This window comes from Pangasianodon hypophthalmus, chromosome 6 (assembly GCF_027358585.1).
Source record: "Pangasianodon hypophthalmus isolate fPanHyp1 chromosome 6, fPanHyp1.pri, whole genome shotgun sequence".
In the NCBI taxonomy this organism is placed as follows: Eukaryota; Metazoa; Chordata; class Actinopteri; order Siluriformes; family Pangasiidae; genus Pangasianodon; species Pangasianodon hypophthalmus.
Window position 1 is genome coordinate 7,849,335 of NC_069715.1, and position 13,237 is coordinate 7,862,571.

The window sequence follows — 13,237 nt, forward strand, 5'->3', positions numbered from 1 at the left end:
AATTTATGCAAAAAATGTAACAATGGCAAATTGCTGTGATATAAGTGAAATGAAACACTTCAGAATGTACACAGCATGATAAACTTTGTTGTGGTACCTAGAACTCTGCTTTGTGTCAGGACGCATCTCACTGATTAATTTCCTATTACAGCACACCCTGAAATAGTGTATTCCTTACTAAATCAGTGGTAAAATTCCAGTTGTTTTTGGCAGTGGATCCGACTGTTTAGATTTTTGGGTACATTTTCAAAGAGACTACATTAGAAAAAAAAAGTAAGAATACATATAGCTAATTAGGATGCACTTGATTTATTTCTTTTTAGTGCCGACCCTCTGAGACTTGGCTCCATCCTTTTACTGGTACAAATCTTGTTTGTGTGTTTTATCAGTAAAGCCTGCCATTAAGTGAGTGTTTCCATAAGAGAGAAAGGTGCTGGCACAGGTCAAGACAAGTTTATATGCATTATGATATGCGGCTGGTGTGTGTATAAAAAGGCTGTGTTGTGCGAATGATCTGTGTGTTCATTTGGGGCAGACGTAGAACAAGAATCACTATGAAGGGCCTTATTATTCTTATGGCTTGCTTCATCCTCTCGGAGGCAGCCATCAGGTACGTTCTATGTCTTTATCATTTGGTTGATGACTCTCTTTACTCTTTTTCACTTTTGCACTAGTCTTCAGTTGTACATGTATTGTGAAGAGTGATAGCTTTATGTTACGTTTAGTCAAGGTTTTGTCTGTCTGTGCAGGGTTCCCCTGATAAAGGGAAAGTCCATCAGAGAGCGTCTGAGGGAGAAGGGCATCCATCTGCCCTACACTGATCCAGCCCTTAAATATCAGCACCCAAACGTCCTGGCCTCTACCACTATTGATTCCATGACCTATGCTGATGTAAGTCAAATCCCAATCTTACTTCTTAAACCAGCTGAAGTATTCATCTGATCAGCTTAACACCTATGTTTCAGTCATACTACTTTGGCGTGATCAGTGTGGGGACACCACCCCAGTCCTTCCAAGTGCTCTTTGACACAGGCTCTTCCAATCTGTGGGTTAACTCTGTGTACTGCAGCACCCAGGCATGCAGTAAGTTCTACTACAGTGCTGCAGTAGAAACACTGACACCAAGGAGTTTTATAGACATACTGTGTGCAATTAGGCAAAAGAGATATTTATAACATAGCCCTGTGCATTTCTCTCCTCAGCGGCACAAACACAGTTCAACCCTCAGCAGTCCTCCACTTACCAGAGCACCTCCCAAACTTTCTACCTGCCCTATGGAGCTGGAGCTCTCTACGGCGTCTTTGGTTATGACACTGTCACTGTGAGTGTTCTAGCTTAAATTTTAGCACATATAAACCTAAACCTGATATATTATGACTCTTCTATGTTCCATGCTGTATATGTTATACATTGTACGAGATCAAAGGCCCTATTTTCACCATTATCAAAAAAATGGCACAATATTGCTGTGATGGTATAAAGGGTCTGGGTTAAAATGAATACAATATCAGGAGCTGTGTTTAGGTGATATCCAATCAAATTATCTTCCCTCATTCTCTTTAAGAAATGAGTGTGAGGACCAGTGACTCGGCAGAGTGACTTTATTGCAATGACGTGGTTTTGCATTGATATTTAGGTGGTAGAATTTAGCTGACTGATATAAATCAAGTATGATTTCTGTGTTCAAATGCACTTTTGTTGGTGTAAATCATGTGTGAGCCTCTAGAACAAAGCATTTAGGAGAGATCCTGTCTTTTTTAAATTTTGTTAGCTGTCTGGCATCCAAGTCCCTAATCAGGAGATCGGTCTGAGCACTAATGAGCCAAGCCAGCCCTTCCTGGAGGCTCCATTTGATGGAATTCTTGGTCTGGCCTACCCATCTCTTGCTGTCGGCAATGCCATGCCCCTCGTGGACAACATGATGCAGCAGGGTCTCCTTGAACAAAACCTGTTTGGAATCTATCTGAGCCCGTAAGCAAAAGATATTGTACAAAAATGAGAGAAAAAGAATTGCAGCATTACTAATATAACTCAAATGTGAATTTAACCATGCATATATAGAGAGATATATAGATTTTGTTAATTGTTGTTGCACTGGTATGGATTGATAGCTAAACCTGTATGGCTCTGATTGTTCAGGGTTGGAGGGTCTGGCAGTGAGGTGGCTTTCGGTGCTGTGGACACCAACATGTATCAGGGTCAGATCTACTGGACACCAGTGACCGCTGAGACCTACTGGCAGATTGGCATTCAGGAGTAAGTGTTATTCATCATAAAAAACTTCTCAAGCATTAGTAACTATATAATTAGTGATCATTCCAAATCTCTACTGTCATGCTTTAATTTAGTTTTACTAATCATGAACACTAATCTGGCTCAGGTTCCAGATTTCAGGACAGCAGACCGGCTGGTGCTCTCAGTATGGAGGCTGCCAGGCCATTGTGGACACCGGTACCCCCAGCCTTACTGCCCCTAGCAACATCATGTCCTCTCTGATGCAGGACATTGGGGCACAGCAGAATAGTTATGGCGAGGTACTCACACATAAAAAAAACCCATAAAATTGAAGTGGTGAGGGGGAATCTATAACATTTGAAAACTATTTGCAATGTAAAATGTAAATGTAAAAAAAAGTTATAATGAGATTAAAAGTTATAAGGCGATTATGTAAGTATTCACCCTATTGCTGTGAATGAGACAAAGTTCTTACCAATCAAAATATCCCAAACTTTGAACATCCTGCATAGCACCATTACATCAATTATTGAAAGTGGGAAGAATATGTAACAACCTCTAGATGAGAGAATTACCAAAATCAGAGAGTGGGTAAGAAGGGCATTAGTTAGAGATGAGGCCAAAGGTAACTCTTAACCTGATCATACCACCATTGCTGTTGGGTTTCCACCAAAACCAGCACTTAAATTTTGGTCTCATTAGACCTGACAATCTACATGTTTGCTGTGTTTCCAACACGCCTTTTGGCAAACTTCAAACATGATTTCATAAGGCTCACCACTGTTTCATAAAGACCAGCTTTGCAGAGTGTCTGGGCTGTGGTTGTACTATGAACAGCTTCTCCCATTTGAGGTGCAGATTGCTCCAGCTCTTCCACAGTTACCCTTGGTCTCTTGTTTGCTTTTCTCACTCATCTCCTCTTTACCCAGTCACTAGCTTTTGGTGGATGGCCTCCACTAGGCTAAGCCATGCTTGTGCCATATTCTCTAAATTTTCAAATAATGAAATTATTAGTGCTCTGATGTTTAAAGCTTGGTATTTTTTAAAATAAATATCAACCAAACCCTGATTGATAATTTACAGAAGTTTGTATTAGTTTTGGTAACACTAATAAATAGAGAGCTCCAAATGCAATGTAGTCCTGTGACAGCATCAGAGCATCTTTTCAGTTGTACTGAACTGTCAATATTATGGAAGCCTTATTACAGCCAGGTGACCTGACTATCGTTAGAGAATGTACCCTTAAATCTGTGTGAACATCATCTGCACTATTTTACAGTATGTTGTGGACTGTAGCCAGGTCAGCAGTCTCCCCACTCTGACCTTCACCATCAGTGGAGTGACTTTCCCTCTGGGCCCCTCTGCCTACATCCAAGTAAGTTCCTCTCTCCAGCTGTCGATACATCAACAGGTTCTAATAAATACTGAGATAAACAGTGAGGAACCCAAAAACTGAATTATCTTGTGCATATGTTCACAGGAGACCCAGAGTGGCTACTGCACCGTTGACATCACTCCCACCTACCTGCCCTCTCAGAACAACCAGCCTCTCTGGATCTTCGGCGATGTCTTCCTCAGGGTCTACTACTCTGTGTATGACCGCCAAAACAACCAGGTGGGCTTTGCCCAGGCTGCCTGAACACCACCAACAACACTCCACAGAAATCTCTAATGGAAGCTATGGTCTCCATAGCATCATTAATACCTGTACTAATTATGTGGAAATTGAAATATCTCTGTGGTAGACTGCTATTTACTGGAATTTCTTTTTTCTTTCCATTCCAATATTGCCAGTTATAAATAAATTCAATAATGTGTTTTGGCATTAAATTGTTTTCAAACAAAAACATATATTTAAATATATCTCCCTATTCCATATGTTGAAACTCTTTCAATTAAAAATTAAAATCATGCACATCATCATCTCTAGTATTGATTCTAGGTAAAAGCACAGAGCATGAAGGGTTAATCAAATACCAAACAGACTGTATTCAAGCATGTAATCAGGTTATTCATCTCTTCACTTGCACATCCTGGAATCAGTTAAGCCACTGAGGCTGATCTAAACCTCACATAAGTCCAAACCTGCTTGGCAGGTCGATCCCTACAAACCGATCTAAACTCTAAAGTCTAAAGTCGAATGTCAAAAACATGACAAACATTCAGGAGAAGTTGCTATCACCTTCTCTATTTACGCAAGCAGAGAATCCATGCATAGTATGTATATAATGATCACACCAACTGAATCACAAAGCCTCTAAATTAAAAAGCTTAATCTAGCTTTTTTTGAAGAACATGATCTAGGACTAAAGAACACCATGTATCATCATACTATTCATACTAAAGAAGACCTAATATATTCATATTCATCCACAAAATATACAGATATAAAGCGCTGCAAACAGTACCCATTTCATGTAAGGTTTACTGTCACTTGTCACTTGTTCCAGTACTATTGCTGGCTTACTACAATAGTTGTGCAAAGGTGTGCATGTGGGAGCCTGCTGGACCGAACAAAAAAGTTGCAGGAATGAATGTTTTTTACTCTCTTGGTGGTCAGGTATACAAATGCAGGATAACAAAAGTCCACAATCATTAACATAGGAGCATTCTCAATGTGATGCTGGACTTGTCTGTCATTGCATGATGCATTATCGCATTCATTCAGCTTCAGTAAAGACTTTAACCTGGTAAAAATTTGTTAATATTTTGTTCAGTGGCATTAAAAACAGTCATACTTAATATTCAAATACACTTGAATACTAAATGTTTTCATAACTGAAATTCAAATGCAAAGGTATTTAACAGCCCTAATGAACACACAACTCTAGGAAAAACACTGTAGTAAAAAATCAGGCCTAGCTCTCAAGAAGCCATTTACAGAATCAATGAATCAGTCAATGGATCAATAAGGTCCATCCAGGGTATATTAGTTTACTGGTCATATGGCAGCATAGCTAGCTATTATTCATGGTTCAATTTTCCTGACTGTAACAAACTAGAATTCAAACATTAATTTTTCTGTGCTAAATGGCTAATATCTAATATGTGTGTGTGTTTATGTGTGTGTATCACATGATAACAACACAATATTTAGTAGATTCTCACTTCTCAACCCCACCCTGGAATCAGTCCCTGCAGCGACCCACCGCTGAAACCTCCTATCACTCCCTCCTTATTACAGTGGGCAGGGCCTGTTCAGCACTCGGCAATGTAACATCAGTTGCCCGTCATCGGCTGTTGCTATGGTAGCTGCTGCTGGCTAAGGGGTGATGTCACACCATTAGCAGAAAAACCCCCCAGAGGGTTTGGGCTCGTTAAGTAGGGTGAGGTCACCTTTAACAGCTGTCACCATGACAACTGCATCCTACCAGTACAAGCTCATTCGCTGACTCATCCCACTTTCTTCTTGGGTTTCAAGTCAGCAATCTGAGATAGTACATGTGATACGTATACTCTCTGCTCTATAAATAATAATAAATATAGTCATTGTGCTGCTACGGATTTATCTTCCAAGAAATTAACCAATTAATCTACATCTACCATACATAAACAGCATGTAATAATTCCAGTTGATGTGGCTTGTTATTTACTACTGTAGTATGCAGACTGTCTTTTTCCTGGAAAGGAAAAGTAATAGAGAGAGATTTCAAGAGTGCTTGACACCCCTCTTTCATATAAACTCCACTACACAGATGAGTTCTTTTGTGGTTGTCAATTTACATGTCATTGCTCAGAGGGAATGCTATAGTGATTTTAAAACCACACAATAATTTAACAGTATATAATGAGTGTATGGGCTTTCCCTCTCCTCCTCCCTGCATCCTGCCTTTATTCCAGACTTTTCTCTCTCTAAAACAAAGAAGAGGATTTTTTAAGCGACAATAATGAAGAAGCTCATTAAAAACTGGCAGTATGTGTCCACACACATGCATGCATGCACGCACACACACACACACACACACACACACACACACACGCTGACACACACAGCCTGCAGCACTGCACGCCATGTGCTTGCATAAATTATGTAATGGTAGGAGATGAGACTGGATAGTTAGATGATGGAAGCGACAGAAAGATTAAAGAAAAGGGCACTAAAAAAAGGAAAGGGGGATTAATCAACAGTATAACAGATGAATATACAGCTGCGCTACGGCACTAAATGCAACGGTTAGAAAATGCCACCTAAATACATAGACTACATAAATTCCACAAATATATGACAAAAAACCCAAATGCATAATTTGTAATGAGATATTTATCTGATTATCCAATGCACAGATAATCATTTCTAAATAATGTGCTCTGTCCTGATTTCCACGTGAAACACATGGCCATAATATAAATGTGGTTGTACCATAACATTTTTGCATCTCAATGTTGCCAATAAATGATCTACAAAAATTCTTTGTATGTAGCTGCATTTTCCATTATTTTTTTAAATTTCTTCAAAAACTGCTGGAGCATTTTACTATAATACTAGCTTTTCCACAGAATCAGAGCGTCAGAGCATAGGAAGAAAATCAAGGGAGAAAGAAAATGGCAGCTATACCAGACTACAAGCATAAAGCTGAAAGTAAAGCTTTGCAACTTTTATCCCGGCATTAATCATATGCATAATACAACATAACACTGAAGCTATGAGCAGATCTGCTTCCAGGAGAAAAAGAAAAAAAAAAAAAAAAAACAATAAGGACTTTATTAAAATTTTATTGTACTGCAATGATGAAAACTCCATCTACAGCAAACATAAATGTGTTTATAGATTTTTGGTGAAACTAGAGGAGTTTGTTACTGCATAGCAACAGACATAGTTCAATAAAGAAGGCATGTGATTTGTCACATGACACCGTTCAGATGCCATGTTCATTCTCAGCTACAATGCCTGATCTACCCCAGGACTGCCGCGCATATTTTCTTATTTCAGTATTGTAATCAAGAAGACTGAACATTTCATATAATTGTAATACTATTATAAGTAATAAATTGTAATAAGTAATGACAGCATTGGTCATCTCTGTATTTCTGTGTCAGTAGGAGTGTGCTTGGTTTTATTAAATCAAGAATTACGCTGTCACTGTGTCTCGATTCATTCATACAGAGTCATTACCTACGTGCTATCAGCAACTGTAGTAGATGAAAATGACACACAGCATTACTTGCCTCTTTTAGCTGGTAACTTGATCTGTTCTGATTTGATTGCATGACTGACTGTCACTCGGCTAAATGCATACGCACACGTTTTCTGTGTGTAGCTGCAAAGGACATGTGCTGAAATTAGCTTGATATACTGAAATGCCAGTGCCACATGTTTAACAACACAGACCTCATGCATATAACACATTATAGCTAAAGCCTGTTTTCACATAGCAGCTCAGTTATGAGATGTTCTCTATATCTTTATCTCCTCTTTCTCTTTCACACATACACCCCCATATTCAGAATGACCTAATATGCCATATGATTGAGTAAACTGATATTTTGTAAAGTTGAATCATTCATGATCATCAACACTCAAGTCAGCCACAATAAAGGTACTTTCATTTAAATGATGAGATCATTTTCTTTATAGAAATACAACAAAACAACAGGACAGTACCCTGACAGTGTGGGCAATGTTGCCACTTCACAGCTCCAGAGTTCCCGGTTCGATCTTGAGCTTGGGTTACTGTCAGTGTGGAGTTTCACATGATCTCCCTGTGTCCCTCTTTGTTTCCTGCAGGTTCTCTGGTTTCTTTCCACCTCCAAAAACATTTTATTCACACATGAATCAGTGTGTGAATATACATACAGTATGGACTACTGGACTAATTGCTCATACAGATGGTTTGATTTCTATCCTGCATAGCCAGAGAGACCTTTCTACTTTCCACATTCTTCCAATTGCACCTTCCCAAGATTTACACACAGAATCACACATATCATTTAACCACAGCTGAAACCAAACTGCTTTAGTTAACCTACTGCTGTGCCAAAAACAGCAAAACACAGGATTACTGTTCATTAATATGCATTCAGCAAAAAAACAAACAAAAAAATGTTGTAGTATTGTAGCAATACTAATGTGGCTAATTGACCTGAATCTGGATGTGCATTGTGTATACTGAATAACAACAAACCCAAAATGCATCTTAAAAGATGTTTGGAGAGGATAGAAGCAGAACTAGGCCAGTCTAACCCATAAAATGTTGGTCTATTTTTGGTTAGTCCTGGTTTGCCTTGATTTTGCCCCTAAACACACATCCTTTTTTGGTCCATTTTAAGATTGATGGCTTGTATATGACCACAACAGTTGCCTTTTCTGCATTTTTTTCACTCTGGCTGAAATCTAGAAGTGCCATTAATGTCAGAAAAGACATCAGCAAAGAGAGAAGGAAAGAGACACTAGCTCCATATACCTTTGGGATGTACAGTGATGATTCTGGTGTGGGTTTGAATCTTCTGGCTCAGTCATATTTACACATGTAAATCGGTGTTAATTAGATGACATTGCTTTAGCTGAAGTTGCACAAAATCTGAAAAAGACCTTTACGTACGAATGAAAGGGTTAATTTGTTAGTTATTGCTACAAATATTTGCATGTGTCATTGTTTTCTGGGCATCAGTGGGTGGCGTTGCCACCTTACAGCTTCAGCGTCCCCGTTTCCATCCTATTCACAGGTTACTGTCTGTATGGAGTTTCACATGTTCTCCCCATGTCCATGTGGGTTTCCTCTGGGTTCTCTGGTTTCCTCCCACCTCCAAAATAACATTTCCAATAGATCGACTATTGATTTTAAATTGTCTCATCCGGGATATATTGCTACCTGACGGCCAGTGTTCCTGGGATAGGCTACGGATTCACCATGACCCTGTCCAGGACAAAGCAATTACTGAAGCTGAATGAATGAATATTGTTTTCCTGAAAATAAACCTGGATAATCTTTAACCTAGATCATTGCAGACAAACACAATCCTCATTAATCAAAAGCACAAAAGTTTGAAGGGCAGTATACACTGAAAATGACTTTTATACTCACAGACCAACAGATTTCTGTTCACACACAGACACACACAGACACACACACGTCATTACGTAAGACAGATTACTGCACAACAAAGCTTTCATCTTTTCAGATTGTATATGCCAGCCTAATGCATTTTCATGAGTGTGTGTGTTCATGTCTACAGCCACACTAATCCATAGAACGTTTAACTTAGAAAGGAAGCAGAAACAAACTATATATTTTGACAATACCCTAACAACATTATATTTGGCATTATTTAGGGTTGGAATACAATTACTGTATATTACCTGAGTCTGTCATACAGAGATTACAGTAAGGTTAGGATCAAAATAAGATTTTGTTTTCTCAGAACCATTCATAATGCCATAATATGATGTATTCATAATACATCATATTAACATCTACCTCATCCCTCCATTTCATCTGTTCTGGGCTTATGAGCCGCTGTATCAACATCACTACTTATGAGTCTCCACTCTTGCTCAATTTTCAGTCAGTGGTTAAGAGAGTATGTACTGATACACACACACACACACACACACACGCACACGCTGCTAAGAATCTGCTGTGCTACAGTACAGAGAAGAGGACAAGGGGCAGATCAGGTGTAAAGGTTCTGCACTAGTGAAGGGAAGGTCATGAATTCAAATCCCAGGAGCCTTTGAGAAAGGCTTTTAACCTTTAACTGCTCAGCTCAGTGCTTAAAGTGGATTACTGCATCTTTTGTACATTGTTGTGGATAAATATGTAATGAAGGGGGAGCCGAGGAGGCATATGAGGAGTCAGAGAAGCTAAAACTAGGTGTTCCTCCTGCCCACCATGAAGGTTTAATTTAATCAATTGGCCAGAAAATCACCACAGCACTGACATACTCATGAGCTGAGAAAAAAAAAGCCGGTTGTAAACAGTGGCCTTTTAGGACAGATACATTATATTAGAGTCAATCTATGCATTTTTAATTATTACATTTGACAATATTTTATCCCTCTTATTACTTAGACTGTACTGAGGACTCTGGAACCCCAAAACACTTATGAAATAAATAAAAAATTTTAAAAAATCAATGTTAAACATGGACGTAAATGTGGATGTAAATTATCTTAATCAAAGACAACCATCTTAATGGTTTTCTGTTTATGACTTGTTTTACTCTAAAATATAATAATAGAATACAAATGTAAATAATACATATTTTAGATGAATGAAGCAAAGGTCTGCCTGCTCTGCCTTGACCTTCCATTTAATTTTTGGCTTGTATTTCTTTCTTCAGGCTTTACCAAAAGCATTAACTAAATCATAAGCAAAAAAAAAAAAAAGTCAGGCTTTCTATGAGGCATCATCACACAAACACACACACATACACACACACACACAGAAACACACACACACACACTCCATTATAAGACTCATATCCTAAAGCATTAGAGACAGCACAGCAGTGCCCATTATTTCAGTTGTTTCAGCAATGAGTTGATGGAAAGGGAGGATGAGGAGACAGATTTGTATTTTCAATATAACAGCAGAATGAGAAATCATATTTGGAGATAATACATAGAGTTAGGAAATACCGAGAGAGAGAGAGAGAGAGAGAGAGAGGCTGTATATGGATATATATCGTATAAAGAAAAAATGAGTATTAAACTCAGGGCTAGATAAGAAAAAAAGAGATTAATAGAACAGACGAAAGGGAAAGAACGAATGAGTCAGAGAGATAGCAAGGTGATGTGTTCCACCAGCCATCTTAATAACCCTCCGTTTCTGTATTAGGGTGGTCTCCTCATCCACTACCTGCTTATTCAAGCTGCTGTAATCATTTTGTGATGCTCTGACTGGTCATGTGTCTGTTATACGCTTTTATCTGAATGATGTTCCTCTAGAAGGTCAGAGTGAAAGCTACTGAGCCTGTTGGGACAGAATTAAAAACAGAGTGTACACATTTTTCAGATTTTCAAATAATTCTAGACTCAACACTTCTACCCTTTTTTTTTTACTGTATATTCTTGGAGCGTTTTATCTAATTATAATTGAGCTTACTCATATATTCGGAATGCCAGAAAATTCTTCCATCAGCCAACATATTCAGAACATCTATTTGTATATTTACTTGGTATAAATATTTCTTTCTACCCACTTTTTTTGTCAAGCTCTTTAATGCTGAGAAGAAAACAGAGACATGAGGCAGTTAGCAGGAGGAGGAGGTTGTGGTGCTGCATTAATATGGCTGTACCAGTGTATGTGTATGTGTGAATATTTTTATAGGTATTAGGTTTTAGGTTATTGTTTCCTTATTTACTATTTATAATGCAACACTGGCCGCTCCCAGTAGAAAAGAGATCTCGTATATCACTTGCTTTTGGATTATATGCAGTTGGATTCTCACAGACACACCACAAAACTTATTAAGAGACAAGAGATAAAGAACCACAGCACTGTTTATATCTGCAGTAACACAGAATGGGACAAACACTCTATTCCTTTATTCATAAAGCAGACAAATCAATAACTGTATAAAACTCCGTATCTAAATCCATGGATGCCTGTGCACACTGTATTCATCTGAAATGTTTTAAACACAGTAAAGGTGAAAAGACCCATTAACATGATAACAACATGGCTATGATTCTGATAACACTCCTGCATATGGATGAAGTTGCCCTGTTTACAGTTTGCATATTAGCCCAACAGGGCGTGGGCCTCCTTTCTCCTTATGGAAGCAGATCCTGCGCCATGGAAACAAATAATACAACAGTTCAATCTCGTCTTCATGACCATTGCCTAATCATAAATAGATGGGGGTGCATTATACCCATACAATTAAGAGACCGAGAACCAACAGACGCATCATCAAGGACGCTAAAGACTCGCGTATAGATGATCATCATCATCATCATCATCTCCATCACTAGCTTTTTCTCTAAACGCGCCGTAGGTATAAAGGGATAAAAAAAAAACCCTGCTGAATCGAATCTGAGGCCGCTGATTAAAAAAGCTGAGAAGGATGAAAAGGATGCTGCGCTTGCTCACCTGCAGCCCGGAGGAGAGAGGGAGTGGAAGGTGGAGAGGGAGAACATCTCGGCTCTGTCCGCCATCTTCATCCACTAAACGCGTCGGAGCGGCGACTGCGGAGGCGCGCGGCCCATCCACAGACGGCGGGGACGGAGGCAAATGCACACCAAGCGTCGCTCTCTGTCTGTCTGTCTGTCTCTCTCTCTCTCCGTGTGTGTGTGTGTGTGTGTGTGTGTGTGAGCGCGCGCGCGCGTGCGTCTCCCTGTCTCTGGCCACACTGCGGATGCGATTACCGGGCCCGACCTCTCTGATTCAGGCGCGCGCGCCGCTCTCAGGCATCAGATCTGATTCAAAAGCCGAGAGAATATTTACAAAAAAAAAAAAAAATTGAGAGAATTGATAAGAGAATAACCACTGTGTTGTTTTCGAGTCCGGCCATGCACCTGCTACCTCAGCCTAATCTGCTGACGGGGACAGCCGGAGCGCGCTTTGGGAAGATGGATTGATCTCGTTGAACAACACGGATGCGTGAGATCTGCACCGTGATGATGCTGTTGCTGTGCGTGGGCAGAGAGCGCGTGACGCCGTTCAGAGAAAATCGCTGCAGATCAGGGGAGTACCCAGCGGCGTGCGCGCCCCCTGCCGATGCGCGCTCCCGCACCAACAGCAACCTCTGAGTACAATGATCACAGGCCTGTAAGTCTTTCACGACCGTGCCAGTGTTTCCACTAGTTAATGACAGAAAAATCCAGCATGCACACATTGATTCATTAGGACAAGTCGTGGATCCTTTGTCCTCTGTTTACAGCTACATTTATTACTGCATTTGTGTGGGAGTGTTCGAGGGGCCTGGAGTGTGATGTGTAATGCAGAGAGTGTTTGAGCTGAGAACAAGATGTTCCTCTAAAATGCACTGAAGGACATTGCGAAAGGAGAGAGCAGTGTAGATACAATTAGACTAATTTTAATGGTTTCTAGACTTGGGT

At 39.7% G+C, this 13,237-nt stretch overlaps 2 protein-coding genes across 3 annotated transcripts in view; one reads left to right on the top strand and one right to left on the bottom strand.

Moving 5' to 3' along the window:
• The window catches only part of mapk8ip2 (mitogen-activated protein kinase 8 interacting protein 2), a 51,249-nt gene extending 38,416 nt beyond the window's left edge, over window positions 1-12,833 (bottom strand). For both annotated transcript variants that reach the window (XM_026927027.3, XM_026927026.3), the window contains exon 1: window positions 12,270-12,833. In XM_026927027.3, the coding sequence (XP_026782828.3) occupies window positions 12,270-12,340 (71 nt within the window). In that variant the 5' untranslated portion in view covers window positions 12,341-12,833. The remainder of the gene's footprint in view (window positions 1-12,269) is intronic.
• On the top strand, window positions 478-4,105 carry LOC113534331 (gastricsin-like). The gene is made up of 9 exons (XM_053234913.1): window positions 478-610; window positions 750-891; window positions 966-1,083; window positions 1,203-1,321; window positions 1,772-1,971; window positions 2,140-2,256; window positions 2,381-2,534; window positions 3,515-3,610; window positions 3,716-4,105. Exons 1-9 carry the CDS (start codon window positions 510-512, stop codon window positions 3,872-3,874), a joined length of 1,206 nt encoding a protein of 401 aa, XP_053090888.1. The 5' UTR covers window positions 478-509; the 3' UTR covers window positions 3,875-4,105.
• Window positions 12,834-13,237: the final 404 nt, after the last annotated feature.